The sequence below is a fragment of the Gossypium hirsutum genome, chromosome D11, assembly GCF_007990345.1.
Source record: "Gossypium hirsutum isolate 1008001.06 chromosome D11, Gossypium_hirsutum_v2.1, whole genome shotgun sequence".
Classification (NCBI taxonomy): Eukaryota; Viridiplantae; Streptophyta; class Magnoliopsida; order Malvales; family Malvaceae; genus Gossypium; species Gossypium hirsutum.
The window spans coordinates 3,858,566-3,877,472 of record NC_053447.1 but is presented as its reverse complement, the minus strand read 5'-3'; the positions used below and the strand labels follow the sequence as shown (position 1 = coordinate 3,877,472).

The 18,907-nt window shown below is 31.5% G+C and overlaps 2 protein-coding genes and 1 long non-coding RNA gene across 3 annotated transcripts; 2 read left to right on the top strand and 1 right to left on the bottom strand.

Moving 5' to 3' along the window:
- The first annotated feature begins 2,343 nt into the window (after positions 1-2,343).
- Positions 2,344-4,626, top strand: LOC107911245 (chromatin structure-remodeling complex protein SYD). The gene is made up of 3 exons (XM_016839118.2): positions 2,344-2,533; positions 2,622-2,719; positions 2,827-4,626. Exons 1-3 carry the CDS (start codon positions 2,408-2,410, stop codon positions 2,915-2,917), a joined length of 315 nt encoding a protein of 104 aa, XP_016694607.2. The 5' UTR covers positions 2,344-2,407; the 3' UTR covers positions 2,918-4,626.
- A 2,900-nt stretch (positions 4,627-7,526) lies between these two features.
- On the top strand, positions 7,527-9,352 carry LOC107912017 (GATA transcription factor 5). Its single transcript, XM_016840049.2, has 3 exons — positions 7,527-8,005; positions 8,100-8,432; positions 8,536-9,352. Exons 1-3 carry the CDS (start codon positions 7,892-7,894, stop codon positions 9,214-9,216), a joined length of 1,128 nt encoding a protein of 375 aa, XP_016695538.2. The 5' UTR covers positions 7,527-7,891; the 3' UTR covers positions 9,217-9,352.
- A 3,741-nt stretch (positions 9,353-13,093) lies between these two features.
- LOC107912019 (uncharacterized) lies at positions 13,094-14,344 on the bottom strand. Its single transcript, XR_001688061.2, has 2 exons — positions 13,717-14,344; positions 13,094-13,401 (listed from the first exon to the last, which is right to left on the bottom strand). It is a non-coding gene; the product is annotated as an uncharacterized lncRNA (long non-coding RNA).
- Between the last annotated feature and the right edge of the window lie 4,563 nt (positions 14,345-18,907).

The following is an 18,907-nucleotide window of genomic DNA, read 5'->3' as shown; positions in this document are numbered from 1 at the left end:
TGCCTTTCGGAGTGTTTAGCGTGCTTATTTGGACCTTTCTTTTTGGTTGATCAAAATCATGATGGATCTAGAGCATATGTACCATTAATTAATCTTGTCATAATGTTGGGAGACAATCCATAATCAGGGTGTTTTTTGTGTGATTATAATGACATATAATTTGAATATCCTAATCAATAGCATTCTCGAAAGTGAAGAAGGGATAGGCCATTTCTCAACAAACATCGGGAATTTATCTTACATTCCCCACCGATCAAATATGTTGCAGGGTTTTGCAACTTGCTGACAGGAAAATTAGTTAATGTTACAACCCATTTCATCTGTTTGATAATACTATGGTGCTGAACAGAACACTAACAGTACTCATCGTCTTGACTGCTGAGAGAGGCTGCATTTTTATATTTTATGAGATTTTTGTGGAGTGTAGTGCAAGACTATAAAATACAGTCTCTTTTGGGTTGATGGGGAGAGTGACGGATCGGAGGCGGGGTGTTTTTGGTTCGTCACTCTTGATTAGGGTTTTATTCTGGACAGGAAAGGGAGGCGGGTGTTTCTGTTTTTCAATTGAATCCAGAATGTTCTCAACTTCGTAAAACATTGTTTTGGAAATCTCATGCAAATAATGGTAAAAGAAATTCGCTTAATTTTGTCAAAAACGACTTCGTACTAATTAGCATGCAAATCAAAATTCAAGCTAAGTCCTCACAAACTTTGTTGTTTGTCTTTAGGTTTCCTTCATTTAAATAGATGTTTTTGTTTAAACTTATAAAATTTCAAGGTCAAAAGCAAAAACAGTTTGTATTAAAAATGTTTAAATTATATTATTAATTTCTCAGAGAACTAAAAATATATATTTTTTCATTTAATCAAAAGTTAAAGAAAAAAATTAAATTAAATTTTTTAATTTTGAAAAAGGGCTATAAAATAATTTTCCCTTGAGAAGGGGCCAAAGCCCCTGCACTTTGGCTACGCCCCTGAAACCAACTAACAAAACTAATGCAACTATCACAACAAACAATGTTGCAATAATTTAAAATCCAAAGCATAGACAACATGAAAACTCCTTTCTATTTGTTGTTGTTGTTGTTTTTTTTTAAATTAAGGTAGCCGGCTTATTAAAATTCAAAATTCATGATTATTTTTTAATAATATTAATTTTCAATTTTCGAATTTAAATTATTTTCTTAAAACTATATTTTCTATATAGCATTTTTCTTACAAATTTTTAAAATTTGTATGATCTTTCAAAATTTTTATTTACTTCTGTACTTTTTTTATTATATATTTTTTACATGAAGGGGATAATATAATTTTTGCCTCTTGAATTAGGCAATTAGGTTCATTTTGGTACCTATACTTTTTTTTGTCCACTTTGGTACCTAAACATAGCAACTAGATACATTTTGGTCTCTAAACTTGAATTCTATCAAAATTTGATAATGTGATCGATGTTACTGGAATAGAACTGGATCGATTAGTTGGACCGATAGAACCAAAACCGATTAGTATAATGGTCTAAACAAATAGGTTGAATCGAAAACTACTTGAAATTGGTCAAAATAATTGAGACAAAAATTGATAGTTGAATTGATTTAATAAATTTTTAATAATTTTTTAGATTTTTATGAATTTTAATTAATTAATTAATTATTATTAGTCTAGTGGTGAGAACCAACCGAATCGATCTAATCGATTTAAGCATTGATCCAATTATTAATGCACTAAATGAGACATTCTAATATTGTACTTTGTCATCACTAGAAATTAAAATAAATCTAAGGGCGTGTTTGGTTCGCCGTATTACCCAATCCATTACGCCCCGATTACGCGCGTATTACATTACGCCCCTAATCCCCAAATTCCCGTGTTTTACAATCCGTTCCCAAATCGTTGTATTAGCCATTACGCCCGGCCTCCCTCCCCATCTCTCTGTTTTACCCTCCCTCCCTACCCGACCCTCTCCTCTTCCGTCCTAATCATTTTCTCCTCCCATTTCCCACTGATTCCGTTGATTAATCTGTCGTCATCGTTTCTTCTCGTCTCGGCATCAAATTTCCCTTCCCCATTTCCCCCCAAACACTATCTGCTCCGCACACCAAAACCCTCTCTTTTTCTCTTCAATATATTCACAAAATTGGAAATTCTAGCTTAATCCATTGAAGAAAGAGTGAAGCGTTTTTTCTTTGATTTTTCCATTCTTTTTAACATTTCTATTCTGTGTTTTTTGTCGGTTTTTTAGCCATGGTTCTCGAGGTAAGCTATTCAATTTAAGATTCCTCTTTTGATCTCCTTCTTCTAAATTATCAATTATTTTAGTATTTTTTTTCTTCTTTTTTCGTTACTCAAAAGGGTTTTGTTGATTTTTCTTTTTTGGTTTTCAATTTTCAAATCGGTCAATTAGGCTACCATGATATGCATTGATAACTCAGAATGGATGCGAAACGACGATTATTCTCTGTCTCGATTTGAAGCACAAGCAAGAGCTCATAGGCTAGGCCAGAAGAAGGATGTACTTGTTTTACGTTTTGAAACAGTATGTTCCTAATCATTAAGTAGTGTTTTCTGTTGCGTACCATTTTGTTTTACCTTGAATTGTGTTTGATTATATTTTCTTTGATAAGGTTCAAACTGTTGAAGAACAAGTCAGAGCTTCTGCTGAACACAAATTGGCAGTTGCTAATCAGAGTATCACTGTCGGTTTCTTCGATAATAATACAAGGTAAATTGGGTTGTTTGTTGAGCTATAGTTTATTGCATGGAGCACAAGCAGTTTCAAGAGTGTTTTGACTCATGCTCTTAAGTAAATTTCTGTGATTTTATCGACAGTGCTGAAGATTGTAGGGAGTATTTAGGGTCCCTCTTGTGGGAGTGTAAGAAAGAGGAAGTTTGGTTCTGTGTTTTTGCTTCAATAAGGTAGAGAAGAAAATGGTGATAATTGCTGTTGAGTGAGAATATCAGATGAAAACTGGAATAAGAATAAACTTTTAATCCTAACAGGATTTGTAGTTTTATATCTGTAATTCAACACTCGTTTTTCGGTATCAATTCATGGCAGAGTGTTAACTGGTGCAAAATTGTTGCTTTAGATGTTTATGTTTCTTTACTTTGTTATGCAAAGTTCTCATTTCTTTTGTTTGAAGTTTCAAATTGTCTGCATCTCTTTAAGTTTGTGAATTTAGAAGATGGCAGCAGCTTTAGATTCTTTTGTTGACAGTCACTAAAATGCTTGGTTCTGAGGTTAGCAAAATTACATTATGTTATTGTTTAGCTATGTGATATTTTTTTCAGCGTCTAGACTTGCAACTTTTATTTCTTTTCCTGAAGTATTCATGGCTGGCCTTATTGTGATTATATCTATGGCACCGGCAAGGTAATCAAGCAATGCATGGTTACTTTTTTTTTCTCTTTGATTTAGTGCTATCAGCTGATAGTTTAATTTGGTAACAAATTTCTTTCTTGTGTGATTAGGGCTATCGATACCATAAGAAGGTCCTAAGGAAGGTAAGTTGCCCACTTCTCTTGTTTGTGTCCTTTGCTACTTGCCAAAAGCCATCATTTCAACTTTGGTTTAGCAAAAGGGAAATCATGATTATCTAGAAAATATACTGTAATAGGATGTGAATGGGTTGATTGGTTTAAACCGAGCTATTTCTAACTTGCTTCTAAGGATACTGATATATCTTTGGAGGACGATATGGATAAAAGTTAAAAATAGTTTACTCTTAAGCATTTGATGGTTACTCATAGAGCTTGACTGAAAGACAAGCATCATCCAGTTCAATCATCAAAAATTATTTTTCATGCTTACTATATACTTCACCTAGAGTCCATTTTGAACGCATGGCCTTGTGTTCTGTTCCTTAGTTATTGTAATGTAATCACACATCATGATTTCCAAAATGAGAGTTAGACATATACTTAGCTGGTTTCGAATTTGATTTTGCTGTTCTTGGATTGCCTATTATCCTGCTAGATTAGAATTAAGAAGTTTGGTAAATGGGAAGACTGGATTTGCACTTGATCTGATGGAAAATATAGATTAGAGTCCAACAAATGTTTTTCAATATGTGTTTGAATTATACATGTATAATTAGTTTTGTTTGAGACCATAGATGATAATATAGTTGAAACTGGGATTCCATAGATCTGTTGGGAATTGAGATCATAGGATTGTATTGTTCTGTGACAATTCATTCATTGATCCTTTTAGTTTAAAGTTTCTGAGTCAAAAATCTTTGAAATTTTTTTGCAGTGGCTACTCCAAAGCAGATTAGGGAACTTATGCAAGTAGATAGCTTAACCAATGATGAAGTTAAGAGTCATTTGCAGGTGAGGGTTATTTCTTGTTATTAATGGTTTTCTTTTCAAGTTTTGATATCGAGTATTGATGTAAGAACTTCCCTGATTTCCAGAAATACCGGCTACACGCACGAAGACTTCCAACTACCACAACAACAACAACCCCTGCAAATCAATCAGGCCTTGTTTTGGGTGGTGGTCATGCATGGATGTGTCAAGATCAGTTTGGAGAATCCTCGAAAGGGAGCAGTTTGCAGTCGGGTTCCCCTCAAGGTCCTCTCCAGTTAGCCACAAACACCGGAAGGACCTCCACTATAGCGTGTGAGAGCATGGAAGATGATGAAGATGCAAAATTCGAGTGCTATAGTTGGAAAAGCCATGTTCAGAAACCCAGAAAAAATAATGTATAGAGTCTACCCACCATGAATTTTGCAGATAACAAAAAAACGAAAGAAAATATACATGGGAGGAAATCATTTATCTTATACAACCACTGTATTTATACATATAAAAGGAGAAGGATCTTGAGAATTGAGAGAGACATGTAAAATTTTTACAGGATTTAGCTTTCCTTGGATATCGGATTCATGTTTTTGTTTTATTGCAACTAGTAAAGAATTCCTGTTATCATCAATTTGGACACTTTGGCTGGAGAAATTTTCATTTCTGAATTGAAGGACTGCAATTATTGTTTATAGTGGTATTCTAGCAATTAGTTAGAAGATGAAGGGCATGTTGATGGTAACCAAGATGAGAACAAACATTTGTCAACATTAATTATTTAATATTAATTATTTCAAATTACATTTTATAGTATCATATATTATGATTTTAATAAATTCATATAAGAATATTAATTATTAAGAATTTTATTAAATTATATATTTTAATTATAATATATTTAATAATAATTATGTTAAATTATCTTTTATAGTATCATATATTATGATTTGAGTAAATTCATATAAGAATATTGATTATTAAGAATTTTATTAAATTATATATTTTAATTATAATATATTTAATAATAATTATGTTTAAATATGATTAAATTATTTATTATTAATATTAATAATCTTATTAAAATTTAAATAACAATAACAATAATCATTTACCAAAACAAATTTATGCTAAGGGTATTCTAGTCATTTTAGTTTTTTCCATTATGCTATTACACCTCTATTCCATTCAACCAAACACAAGATTACTATTACGCCTCTATTCCATTACATTCAACCAAACAGTTGATTTGCAATTACACCTCTATTCCAATACACCTCTAATCCATTACACCTCTAATCCAATACAGCGAACCAAACGTGCCCTAATTGTTAAATTTAAATACTAAAATAAACTTATATATCAAGGGCTAAAAATTGTATTACCCCAAAAATATTAGAGTGGTTAGTTGGATATAAATTGTTTAGTTCCAGGGGGTAGTTCCGTGCAGAATAATTGATTTTGTAAAAAAAGTTGGATAGCTTTTTAATGCGTTTAAGATTGATGTAGTAGTACAATAAATATCCCGTCGCGTTTCTAAATATAGAGGTCGAAAAGAGGAACCCTCGAAAAAGCAGATTTGATTGGGGGACTCGCGTCACCCTTCGGTGTTGCATCCAGTAAATACACAACACCTAAGTAATGAAATACATTTAGGACAAAAGCTGGCCCAACCCTTCTTTTTAATTTGTCTTTGCTTACAAAGCATGTTCTGTCCCTAACTTTTACCATAATTATCAATGGGTTACTTTTCTACTATTTGTTTTTATAGCTTTTTAATTACGGCTCGGTTTAATTGTAGTAGACTTTTAACACTAATCCAAATTCTAAATGTTATCTTTTACCAAATAAATATATATTTTTAAATAATCTCGATTCTTTTTTATATACTACTTAAAATTATTATAGCTTCTCCCAGAGAATAATGCGCTTTAACGCACTCAAACCCACATCCTCTTATATTGACAACAATATCTATACTAATCGAGTTAAGACTAAATTAACTATAGAATAAATATTTCATTTACTTGATTTAGATTTTTTTTTTTGTTTTGAAGAGAATGTTTTTATTTTATAAAATGAGGATAACTGATAATATATTTTAACTCCAATAATTACTTATATACGAACACCAATAAAAAAAATAAAGCATTCATACAATATTAATATATAAAAAGTTTTCGATAAGATTAACATATTTTATGTTTATTTAAATTTAGTTTAGTTCGATTATGAATATTTGAATTTATTCAAGCTTATTAATATTTTTAAATAACACATCTAAACCAATTCTAAGCTCGTTTATTTGTTTTCCTAATTTTACAATTTTTTCTTTTTATTAAAATTGTAAACATATACAACTGAATATATTTTTAATATTTATATTATAGTATTATATATTTTATTTATATAATTTAATAAGATATCAAAAATAAAATAAAAAAGAGTCAAATTGGTCCAGCTCAAACCTTTAATGTTAAAACCTAAGCTCGATTTATTTTTTTAAAACAATCATTTTTAAAATTTTATATTATTGTTCGACGATGTATATATATCTTTTGGTGATAAACAAAAGAGAAAATTACATAAAATTAAATTGAACGAAAGTACCGCTAACTTTGTCTTATTGAAGGAACCCCAAAACTTAGTTAGGTGCGACATCAATAACCTGTAGGCTTGACCTCCATGCTAAATTTAATTTAGCTAAAGAGTTAACAATTAGATTACATTCTATGAGAATATATTTTATTCGTCACTGGCCTTCAACTCTCATAATTCGTTGAACTCTCCTAAGCACTGTGATTCTTGAGTCCGTTATCACATTGTCTTATAAAACTCTAATCACCTCAAAATTATCTATTTAAATTATGGAGTAGAATAAAAAAAAATAATCTAAAATGCCTCAAAAAATTTTATATTTTGAACAGACGTTCTAATTTCAAGTTTTGAACATGTAACTGAACTTTAAATACATTTATTGATATATTAAAAAATTGTGTAACACAAATGAATAGTAATAAGGTTTGTATAATAAAATAATTTATCCTATAATGGGCGGGAAATAAATAAAAGAAAGGAGGAGTAGCTGTGAACAACCAAGAGGAGCGGCAGGCAATTAACGCGGTGGTGAAATAAAACGTGAAATTAATTAGTCAAAATAGACGACGGGCCAAATTCTTACCGCTGAAGAAAACCAAAAAAAAAAGCAACATAGAAAAAGGTTGGGGTTTCCTAGGTCTTCACGACCTTGGGGTTTTTTTGTTTGTAAAAAAAGAAAAAAAAGGAAACAAAGAATTCGAGAATCTGATGATTTGGTCCGACCTGACCTGATCTTAATTCTGCCAAAACCCAGACACTAAAAAGTCCCCAAAGGGTAGTCTTCGTAAATTCAGTCAGCTTTTTTCTTTTTCGTAATTTATGAGAGTACTACTGTTATAAATACATAAATTTCCAACGTATAATAAAGGTGAGAAATTTAATACAGTGTCCATAAATTAATCTTTTCTTTATCCCCTAGAAAAGTGAGAAAAGTAAAAAAGAAAAAAATAAAAATCAAAGAGATAGAGAGATAAAACAAGGAATCAAAGGAACCATGGATGCTTTCTATCATCATTCAATGCTTTACCAAACTCACCACCATCCTTTCTTCTTCAAATTTCCTCCTCTAGCTTCTACCACCCCTTTGCTATTATCCTCCTCTCTTCAGGTATTCAGTTTTGTAAAGATATTAGCTTGTGGTTTTTTTGTGGTGGGTTGTTTTTAGATTCTGAGTTTTTATCTTTTTTACGTGTTTTTTTTAGGAAATGGAATGCGTTGAAGCAGCTTTGAAGACCAGTTTTAGGAAGGAGATGGCTTTGAAATCAAGTCCCCAAGCGTTTCTTGAGGATATTTGGGTTGTAAATAATGGACAAAATGGAGTCTCTTGTGATGATTTTTCTGTAGACGACCTGTTTGACTTCACTCACGAAGAGGGTTTCCTTGAACAACAACATGAAGATGAAGAAGAAGAAGAAGAACAAGTACCAGTTTCTTCTTCGCATAAGAGACAAAAGCTAAGCCAAGAGCACCATTTTTCTAACGATACTATCAATTTTGATTACAGTTCCTTATCCACCAACGAGCTCGCCGTTCCGGTACTTCTAAAAAGAACCTTCTTTCTTTTTTAAAAAAAATTGCTTTTGCTATTTTGAGTTCGGGGAATAGTTGTTAATGGTGAGAAAGGTGCCATTTTTACAGGCGGATGACGTCGCTAACCTTGAATGGTTGTCTCATTTCGTTGAGGATTCCTTCTCGGAATACTCTGCGGCAGCGTATCCCGCCGGAATGTTAACGGAAAAGCCCAATTTACCAGACCACAAATTGCCTAAACCCGAGAAACCAGTTACGACATGTTTCAAAACTCGTGTTCCAGGCAAAGCCAGAAGCAAGCGCAGTCGAACTGGTGGTCGAGTTTGGTGCCTTGTCGCTTCCCCTCCTTTTACAGAATCATCTTCAAGCTCCTCATCGTCATCCTCCTCTAGCCCTTCGGCTTCAAGCCCTTGGTTCCTTTGTTCAGGTTCAACCTTAGAACTATCCGAATCGCTTTCAATGGAGAAGAAGCATAAGAAGAGACCGGCAACCGAGTCAACCATTGGAAATGGGACCCAGCCAACGCGTAGGTGCAGTCATTGTGGAGTTACAAAGACGCCACAATGGAGAGCTGGTCCAATGGGAGTTAAGACTTTGTGCAACGCTTGCGGGGTGAGGTTCAAATCGGGTCGGCTTTTACCCGAGTACAGACCAGCTTGTAGCCCGACATTTTCAAGCGAGTTACACTCGAACCATCATCGGAAAGTGCTTGAGATGCGACGTAAGAGAGAAGCTCCGGGTGAGGCGGAACCCGGTTCAGTTCCTACTTCTGTTCCCAGTTTTGGATAATATTAAACCCGAGTTAGTTTCGGTTGGACTTGTAAACATTATTAGTTTGGGTAGGAAGAATTCTAGGAATGTAACTCATTTAGGTAGGATTTTAATTGTCTTTGTTTGATTTATATATATATTTCTGATTCTTTTACCCTCAAATCGTTTTAATTTTCTACTTCTTTGCTATTGCTTGATATAAGATACATATAACGTCTATTTTGAATAGTTGATGTGTATTTTTAGGTATTTGGAGTGGTTGTACCCGAAGCAGCTTCGTGTTTGATGTTGAATCGTTGGAGGGAATATGGGCTTTGCTGTTGGTTTTGGACAGTTCTTAGTTGTCCTTTGCAAATTGAACATAAACAAAAATGGTTCCATCCGAATTGAGGTTATCGATAATCTTGAAAAGGGCTCTGCCCTGGCCCTGTTTCATCTGGTTGGATGAATTAAAAATGTGAAACAAGGGTGGGGACCGACAAGGGTTGGGAGGCTCCAATCTAACCCATTTATGACACTTCAAGTTTATCTGCATCATCATCGAGTGTGGGGAAAATGATTTTAGACACCAAACCAAATGGCTTTGCACTGTTTGATGCCCAGAAAAGCTATAAAACTATAACGGGCTCTGCTAAACATTGACATTGTTTGATAAGCCCCCAACCTCATATAAAATTTACACAAGTTGTACAGCTTTTTTAGCATTTGGGCCGCAGTTCTTGGGTTTCCATGTATAATTGTTGTGTGGCATAGGCAATCACCACTTCCAATCTGCACGACAGCAATTATAAAGTATGGCAGTCAATGTCATGTCAAGCTAATGTTTTTGAAAGCTCCCATAACGGAACATGGTCATCATCTTCTGGTGCAAAAAAGGATAACTTTAATATTAAGTTATAGATATGCAAAATTGCTGGTTTTGATAAGAATGTATGTCATAATAATGTGATACAGATCATTGAATTAAAATGAAACGACTGCTGGTTTTTCATCGGAATGGTAAGAGAAGAGAGAGGAAGTGGAGAGTGGGCTGTATGATTAAGTGGTGATATGAATTTTGTACTCTTATTTGATTTGGTAAGGATAAGGTAGGATATTTAGGTTGCAAATAAAGGCGGGAAATCATGTACTTCACTTGGGGTCATGGTTGGGACTATAATATCTAGTAGTGGGGGCAAATCAAATCCTATTGTTGCGATTGATTTCTTGTTGGCAAATTCTGACTAAAATTTCTATTCATATCAATTATTTGAATTTAAGATTGGATAAATATTAAATTTATATATGAATTTTATTTTAACGTGTAATTTTAATTTATGATTTTTGATTTCGTGTAATTATACATATGAAACTTGAATTGTGGTTCAAATGAATACGTGAAACTTTACTTTTGATTTAATTATGTACATTAAAAGAAATGAATACATACATTTATTTTCATATTAAATTAATATAATTGTTTGTGTGTGCAATATATAAATGTAAAATGGTGCTAATTTGATAATGTTATCAGTAATTTATGAAAATTGAATAAAGGTAAATTTTCATGTATAAAATCACACAAAATTAAAGTTTATGTATAACATTACACATTCGATCAAAGTTAATGTATAGTTTTGATATTTATCCCTTTAAAGTTTGAGAATAAATTAAATTAAGATCATCCTAAAAAAACATAATTTTTAGGCACCAATAAAATTGTCACATCGTCAAATTTTAAAGACGTACAAATAGTACTATACATTCATCTACATGGCATTTTCTCTAACTTAATTTAGCTTTAATTAACTTACATAAAAATAATTTTAAAAAAGAGATAAAAAAAACTATAGCTATCACTAATTGTGTTATCATTGTATAAAAAAATAAGTATGACCACAACCATTGTTTAAAAATAAAATAGAAATTAAAAAATAAAAAGTTTTAAGTTTTAATCAATAAAAATTGTTATTTTTTTTTATAAATTTTTCTGGGGGGGGGGGCACTGAAACGATTCCACCCGTCCACTTCCTCCACCTCCGGCATTATCATTACCACCGCTTCCTCCTCCTTTCCCACCATTGTTGCTTTATTACTACTGGTTTGGACTAAATTTTCTTCAGAAGAATGTGTGCCTTCACATATATATTCCATCAACCCAACAATGACTGATCAAACCCACCCCAACTCTAATACCAGAATCCAACTTCTCTCACTGTTTTCATTTGTCTCAACTCCAAAATGCACCAATGCCCACAACCAGTCCTTTTCTATACGTAGTTGAAACCAAACAGTCCCCACAAACTTCGACCTCTCATTATCAAACATCTTTCGAAAGGCTGCAAGAGTGAGAAAAAGAGAAACAAAGTATCAAATATGTCCCCACCCTCATCCATTTCCACTGCCTAATGCTGCCTTCAACATTTAACGCTCTAATCTCCGTCATACTCTTGTTTAAATGCTATATGGTTCAGTAATTTTAAGCATACAAGACCAGGAATGATTTAAGTTAGCTGCGGATCTCGAGGTTAGTCGATAGTTGACATAGTGAGCTGTAGTGGTAAATTGCACTATTATTAAGATCATGGCTACCCAATGAAATGGAGTTTAGTCCCAAATTAGAACCAATTGTAGAGATGCAGACTAGACATGATGGGCCAAGCAAATATTCCACTTCTGAATCATTTTAAGGACCATTTACTTCGGCTTAGAAACTAAGTGGGCCTTATTTCATTATAAACAATACTATGAATTGTTTTAAGACTCTTAGCACCATGGGATCCATCAAAGATTTGTTAAAAATAATCATTTGACTTAGCCGCATCAAAAGTATAACGTCAATTGTGCTCATAATGATATATTTATTTAGTTTTAACACGAAGCAAAACAAAACATGTGTAAGTTGGAAAACAAAGTTTTTTTTACTAAAAAAAAATGAAAAAGTAAACTGTTTTTTTTTTTTAAATTTCATTCATTTTACCGTTAAAAATTAGCCCATGTCTGGTTCTTTTGTCAACCAAGCTAGTTTTTAACAGTAAAAATTGATGAATTTTTTAACAAAAAAGATCAATTTACTCTTTGATCTAAGTACAGGAGTAATATACCTATCTATTGAATAAATGGGATAAAATGCAATCTAAATCCAAACACGATATTTTTACCCTATATTTGATTTTGTTAAGAAATAAATATTTAATAAACATATAAAACAATACTTGGTTTTGCGGCACCATCATTTTGATGTAAAACATAAAAAGGTTATAGTTTTGCCTCCTTACCAAAAAAAAAAACAAACTTTTACATGATAAAAACATTCAAACATAGAATCATCTAATCAAGAGATGGTAGAGGGGATGAACAAATACAAAATAAACCATCAACAAAATCACTCTCCTCCACTTGGTAGAAAGAAAAGGGTTATTAGGTAAACTTTACTTACATACATCTATTGATCCAATATATCAACAAATAAATTATCAACAAACTAGCAGTTGAGGTAATACCAGTCTCACTCTCGAGAACACATATTCCACATGTTATGAAATTAATAAAAAAATTAATTTCATGTCCAATATAGCTTTATGACACTTTGGATTTACACCAAAAGGGTGACCGAAGTGGAATTCTAGATTTGGTAATGGAAGCCCAAACTTTCATGTAAAAGATCAGATAAAGAAAGGGTTGAGGAAACTGAGTATTATTTTTTGGATAAAGTTGCAGAAAAAAGAGTGAGGCTTTTTGGTGCAAAGCACGCGTATGGTTTTAGTGGAGGATTAAGGAATAAAAGAAAATCTGAAACACCCTTGATTGTCTTTTTCTTGTATACCCCAACAAGTTGGATGTTGGATCCAAGATTAGTGTAATAACCCATTTTGCCAGGCCTAATAAATACCAGAAAATAAATTAAATTAAAATATTCACTATTAACAGCCTAGTTTTTATAAATATTAAAATCAAATCAAAAATTCAAAAAATAAATGTCCATTTACAGATTCAAAGCCTAATTCAGTCCTTAACCCAAATACTAAATCTAAACCCAGATTACTAGCCCAAAATCAGCCAAACCTAAACAGACCCTAAATCTGAATCAACTAATAGACCCCAAACCCAATTTTCTAAACCCAAATCTCTCAGGCCCAGACCTCGCGCGTGCAACACCATCACGCGCGTGCATCTTCTTCACATGGATATGCCTCTCTCTGTTGTTCCAGGCTGGCCGAATACCTGCAAATACAGACGAAAGCTAGCAACAACAGATAACAGATGGGATTTGAGGGAATTTCATTTTTTTTATTTTGTTTTATTTTTTCTGTAAATCTGGCTATAAAAGAGCCATTGGAATACTGTAAAGGGGACACATACATACGAGATTGAATAAAAAAGCGAAAAAGAAAATATTCAAAGAAAATAGTGTAAAACCTAGTTTCATAAGGTGATTTTTGAAATCTTTCTTTGTTTTTCCATGTTTCTCTTTTGTTTTTTTTTCATTGTTAGTGTAGAAATTTAAAAAGGGGGTAAGTTTAGAGAAAGGAAATTTACCTGGTGACCGGTCTCGAGCTCGCTCCGCCGCAATCAGAACCGTGCATGGGATTCGGAGAGCCCTTATTTTGAGGCGATGAACGGCGCAAGAGGAGAGGGGAGAGGCAAAGTTTTCTCTGTTATGTCTTAGTGGCAGGATAACCTTGTTTAGGGTTTTAAACTTGGTTCTTGTGGGGTGTCGAAATGGCGGCGTTTGGGGCCTAATCAGTGGCCACCAAAACGGCGCTGTATTGGCCCTATAACCTGCGGGGTGACCCGACCCGAGGGAAGGATCCGCGCATTTCGTTTGATGGTCTATTTGCTCGCACAACCCCTCCACTATTCAAGCGCACTTCAATCCCATCCTTTTATTTCTTTTCAGATTTAATCTCTCATTTTGTTTTTGTTTCATTTTAATCCATGTCAAGGCACTGCGTTTTGAGGGAAGGGAATATTTCCCATTTGGCCCTCATGTTATTCGCGCATTATACTCTAGCCCTCCGTTTTGTTTTACTTTTGTTTTTTTTCTTGTAATTTAGTTTTGATTTCAATGTAGTCCTTTTAATTGATTTGTTTATGATTTATCAATCCGTTTAATATTTTTATGCTAATATTATTTCTATTTTTATTTTTATATTATACTGTTATTTTATTTAAACTTTACTTATTAATTTATTTGACTACTTATTATCCTATTATTTAGATTAAATACGGCTTTTCATATTTTTCTTATTTTTTTAGCATATACGTATTAGTTAATTTGAAAATTTGTTTCTTCCCTCTGTTTATCTATAATTGGTTTTATTTTTTAAAATTTCTCATATATATATATATATTACTTTAAACTTTTACATGATTATTTCAATATTCTTTGTAAATTATTATGTTAAGTTGCTTTGTGCATTATTTTATTTTTTATATTAATTATTTTAAAAATTATCCTATACTATTGGTTTTAAATCAATTTATATTAGTCATTTAAAACTCATTGTCATGTACTATTTATTTACTTATTTAAATTGGTCTTGTATTTTTTTAAAACCCTATCTTATTACATTCTTTGTTTATTTCAAACCTCTTGTATATATGAATATATATATTATTATTTATATTAAGATTATCATTTTATATGTATGATTTGTTCAAATTAATACATATATCATTTTATGTATTTTGGTTTTCTTTAAAATTTATTTATATAGTATTTATTTCAATTTTATTTTGATTTATTCTAAACTTTCATACATGTGTATTTATTTTTCTTTGTATGTATACTTTCATATATATGTGTATATATATACGTGTATATTATTGATTTTTAATTTATTAGCTTTTAAATATGATATTTACATATAACTATTGCTTTTATAAATACGGTATTTTGTTTATTAATTGCTTATTGTTCATTGGTGTACATTTCAATTTACGAATTACCATTTCGCGTTGCACGTTATTATTTCATTGTTTTATTTATTCAAAAGATTACGTTTAATATCATTCAAGTATCGAGAGCATTTTTGTCCAAAAAGTTTTTTTCAAAAAAATACGTGACACTCGGAATTTGGGATCCTCGAAAAGATTGTGTCCTAACTTACTGGATTCCAATCTTCCTTGGGATCTAAGGGACCGAATATCCCTTTTAATTAAAACATAAAAAGCTCATTCTCGAGAATTCAATAATTGGTGTCCTAACGCATTAAATATGACATATTGTTCTCTCGAGACGAGGATTTTTCCTAATAAATGAATAAAGGCAATATTCGATATTTAGAAATTTTGTGAAATTGAACCCTAACTTACTGGGTTTTGATTTTCTCATTTGACCCGAATAATCAAATATCCTTCTCAAATGCATGGGTTTTAAAAGTTAAAAGATAAACTTAATTTTGAAGATTAAAAATGTTGCGCCCTAACTCACTGGGTGTGACATTTTATTTCTTTGAAATAAGAGTGTTTTATTATTTATTCAAGGTAAAAGGATCGTATTTTTTAAATCTTTTCAAAATTTTGACATTAAAACATTAAACAATCAATTCGGTACCAATTTTGTGCGTTACGAGGGTGCTAACCCTTCCTTGTGCGTAACCGGCTCCCGAACCTGTTTTCTCAAAATTCGCAGACCTAAAATTATTTTCAAAGTGATCTGATCACACCTCAATAAAAGATCGGTGGAGACTCCCAATTTTCATTTTTAAGTCGACAACCAAATTTTTGTTTTTTAAACATAAAAATGGTTTCGACAATTAGTTTTTAGCTTTTCATCATTTTTATTGGAATATGGATATACAAAATAGTTTTGAAATACTCCATGATTGTAGCTAGGTGCACATGGCCACTTTGATTCTGTCACATGAATGGATACGTGTTTACTCCAATTTCATGAACCACAGCACTCAATTGAGTAATTTTTTGTCGTGTCTTACTAGAAAAAATAATCGAATATTTATATATATAGCTACTATTTATAGAATTTACATTTTTAGAAGACTCTATGCATGCTGGACACATGTATTGCTCTGGGTTGCCTGCTAGACACTCTTTAAACATATGCCAGTCGAGACTGCGAGCTCCCCTTGCAAGCTTTGTATTGTAAGGCTTACACATATCCATCTGGTGAGTCCCTGTGACCCGGATCTTATCCGATTTTGGGGTTGATGATCGTAAGTACACAACAAACATGCATATGCATTGGTCTAGAAAAAAACTATTAATTGATACAGTTAGTGTTGCAACAACAAGGACTTACTTTAAAGATTAAGATTAGACGTAATAGTAAAAAATGTATAAAATTAAAAAAATACTAAATAAACGAAATTGAAGGGATGGGATGAACAATACATGGATTTATATTCATGAATCTGCCCCCAAAACAGTTATTTCCGATAATGAATGTTTATACATACAAACAGGTTTTTGATTCATGAATGTTTATATAAGTTTTTTTTTAATTTAAATTTCATGGGAAGCGATTAATTGATAGATATTTTATTTTTAATAATTAAGAGAGGTGAATGAAATTATTAGAGTCAATTGTTTTTGTGATATTAATCGAGTAGAAATGATTTCCTGAAAATGGTTGTGTTTTTTGTTCTTACCTTCGCTAAACATAAACCCTTTTTCGATATCTGTATATTCGAGTCATGATGCAAGTCTAACTACCCCTTACCACGTGCTTCAAAATTAAACTTATAACTATCAATAAAAAATATTAGATATTATCTTCTTTTTTTATTACTATTAAAGATATCAAATTGAATATTTTTTATTTTTTAAAACCCATATACAATAAAATATTTATTTTTTTGAAGATCCTTCTTTATCATAAACTCGTTTTGGTTGCGAACAAATTAATAATCCAACCAGAAAAAATACAAGAACAAAATGAAGGCGACATTTTTTTTTATAGATTTTATGCATCATCGGTTAATAATAAAATAACACATTTTTATTGGTGCAAAATAAAAAATTAAATGACTATTAATTTTATTAAACATCATTCATTTTTGTTTTGGTTTTGGTTGAGTTTTGAATTACGGATTTGAGTTTAGGATTTGATTTTTATTTATTTATTTATGTTTAAAAATATAATTAATATTTATTGTTAAGTCTTTGATTATTTTTTATTTTTATTATTAATTAATGGTGCATAAAATTTATGTGGTCCATTAAATCTTCTTTTTTTTTATTTGATTCACATAAAAATTTAGCATATAATTAGTACTATAGTTTAAAGCATGAAGAAATTAACAACATTAACTCTTCCTTTTATATGATTACAGTGATAGTGAACATTTCAAGATGTAACTTTTAAAACCCAACTTGCATTTACCTATTGTTAGTATAAAAACAGCAATGATGGTAAGACTAGATATTGTAACAATACTATAACGTGAGACAAAAAAATAAGCCAAACACATTGTTGACACTATTTTTTGACGGAAAACGGGGTCAATTTGGATTTTGAAAATAAAACGAAAAATGGGAGTCGCCACCAATCTTTTTTCATGAGGTGTGATCGGGTCACCTCGTAAAATGGTTGTTTTTAATAAACGGTTTAGATTTTATTAAAACGACGATTTTGGTCTACGGAAATCAGAAAAAAATGGGTTCGGGAGTCGGTTACGCACGAGGAAGGATTAGCACCCTCGATACGCCCAAAATTGGTACCTAGTTGATTAATCAGTGTCTTAGTGCCGAAAATTGAAAATTTGAAGAATTTAAAAAAATACGATCCTTAAAAGAAACTCTGATAAGGTGAATTGAAATATAAGACTTTCTTGTTCCGAAGGAATATCACATCCAGCACGTTAGGACACGATACTCTATACCATCGAAACCAAGATCACCTTATAGTTTATTGAAGCCATACTTTGAAGCTTTAAGAGGATATTTGGCTATTTGGTCGAACAAGAAATCGAAACCCAGCACGTTAGGGCACATTTTCTCGATTTTCCAAACGCGAAATATCGCCTTATTTAAAAGTTTAAAAAGGATATTTGGCTATTTGGTCGAACGAGAAATCGAAACCCAGCACGTTAGGGCACGTTTTCTCGATTTTCCAAACGCGAAATATTGCCTTATTTAGAAAAATTTTCCTTTTGATGTTTGGTGTTAATGCTTGACGAAACAATAACGAATACGACAAGGTAAGCAAAGTGAAGTGAGTAACAACAATGCAATAGGCAAAATGAAATGACAAGGCGATTACATACACGAAGCATACAAATAAATAAATAGAACTAACGTTTAAAAAAAAGCGCAAGTGTACATGAATAAATAAACAAGCACCCAATAACAATGATGACAATAAATACAATTATGTAAAAATGTATATGCATGTATAATTTAAAACCATAAAATAAGAAATATATATAAATTACAGGATATGAAAACATAGATAAATATATACGCATATATGAAATCGATAAATATTTAAAAAATGTAAATGTATATTTATATACTTACAAATCGTGATAATATAAGATATATGTATGTGAATTATAAAATATATGAAATATACAAAAAAACATTTTTAAGAGTATAAGATATATAAGTATGTATATGATGTAAAATATGCATAAACATATGTAAGTATATAAGAATTATGAAATGTGAAAAAAAATATATTTAAGTAGGTATAAGTACGTATATCTACATATATATGTAAAAATAGAATATTAAAAAGAAGGGTATATATATATGCGTAATATAT

Excerpts from the sequence above, each read along its gene's own strand:
- LOC107911245 (XM_016839118.2), top strand. The coding sequence starts at position 2,408 with ATGATATGCATTGATAACTCAGAATGGATGCGAAACGACGATTATTCT. Across the intron at positions 2,534-2,621 it reads TTGTTTTACGTTTTGAAACA|GTTCAAACTGTTGAAGAACA; the intron begins GTATGTTCCTAA and ends TTCTTTGATAAG. Across the intron at positions 2,720-2,826 it reads TTCTTCGATAATAATACAAG|TGCTGAAGATTGTAGGGAGT; the intron begins GTAAATTGGGTT and ends TTTTATCGACAG.
- LOC107912017 (XM_016840049.2), top strand. The coding sequence starts at position 7,892 with ATGGATGCTTTCTATCATCATTCAATGCTTTACCAAACTCACCACCAT. Across the intron at positions 8,006-8,099 it reads TATTATCCTCCTCTCTTCAG|GAAATGGAATGCGTTGAAGC; the intron begins GTATTCAGTTTT and ends TGTTTTTTTTAG. Across the intron at positions 8,433-8,535 it reads CCAACGAGCTCGCCGTTCCG|GCGGATGACGTCGCTAACCT; the intron begins GTACTTCTAAAA and ends CCATTTTTACAG.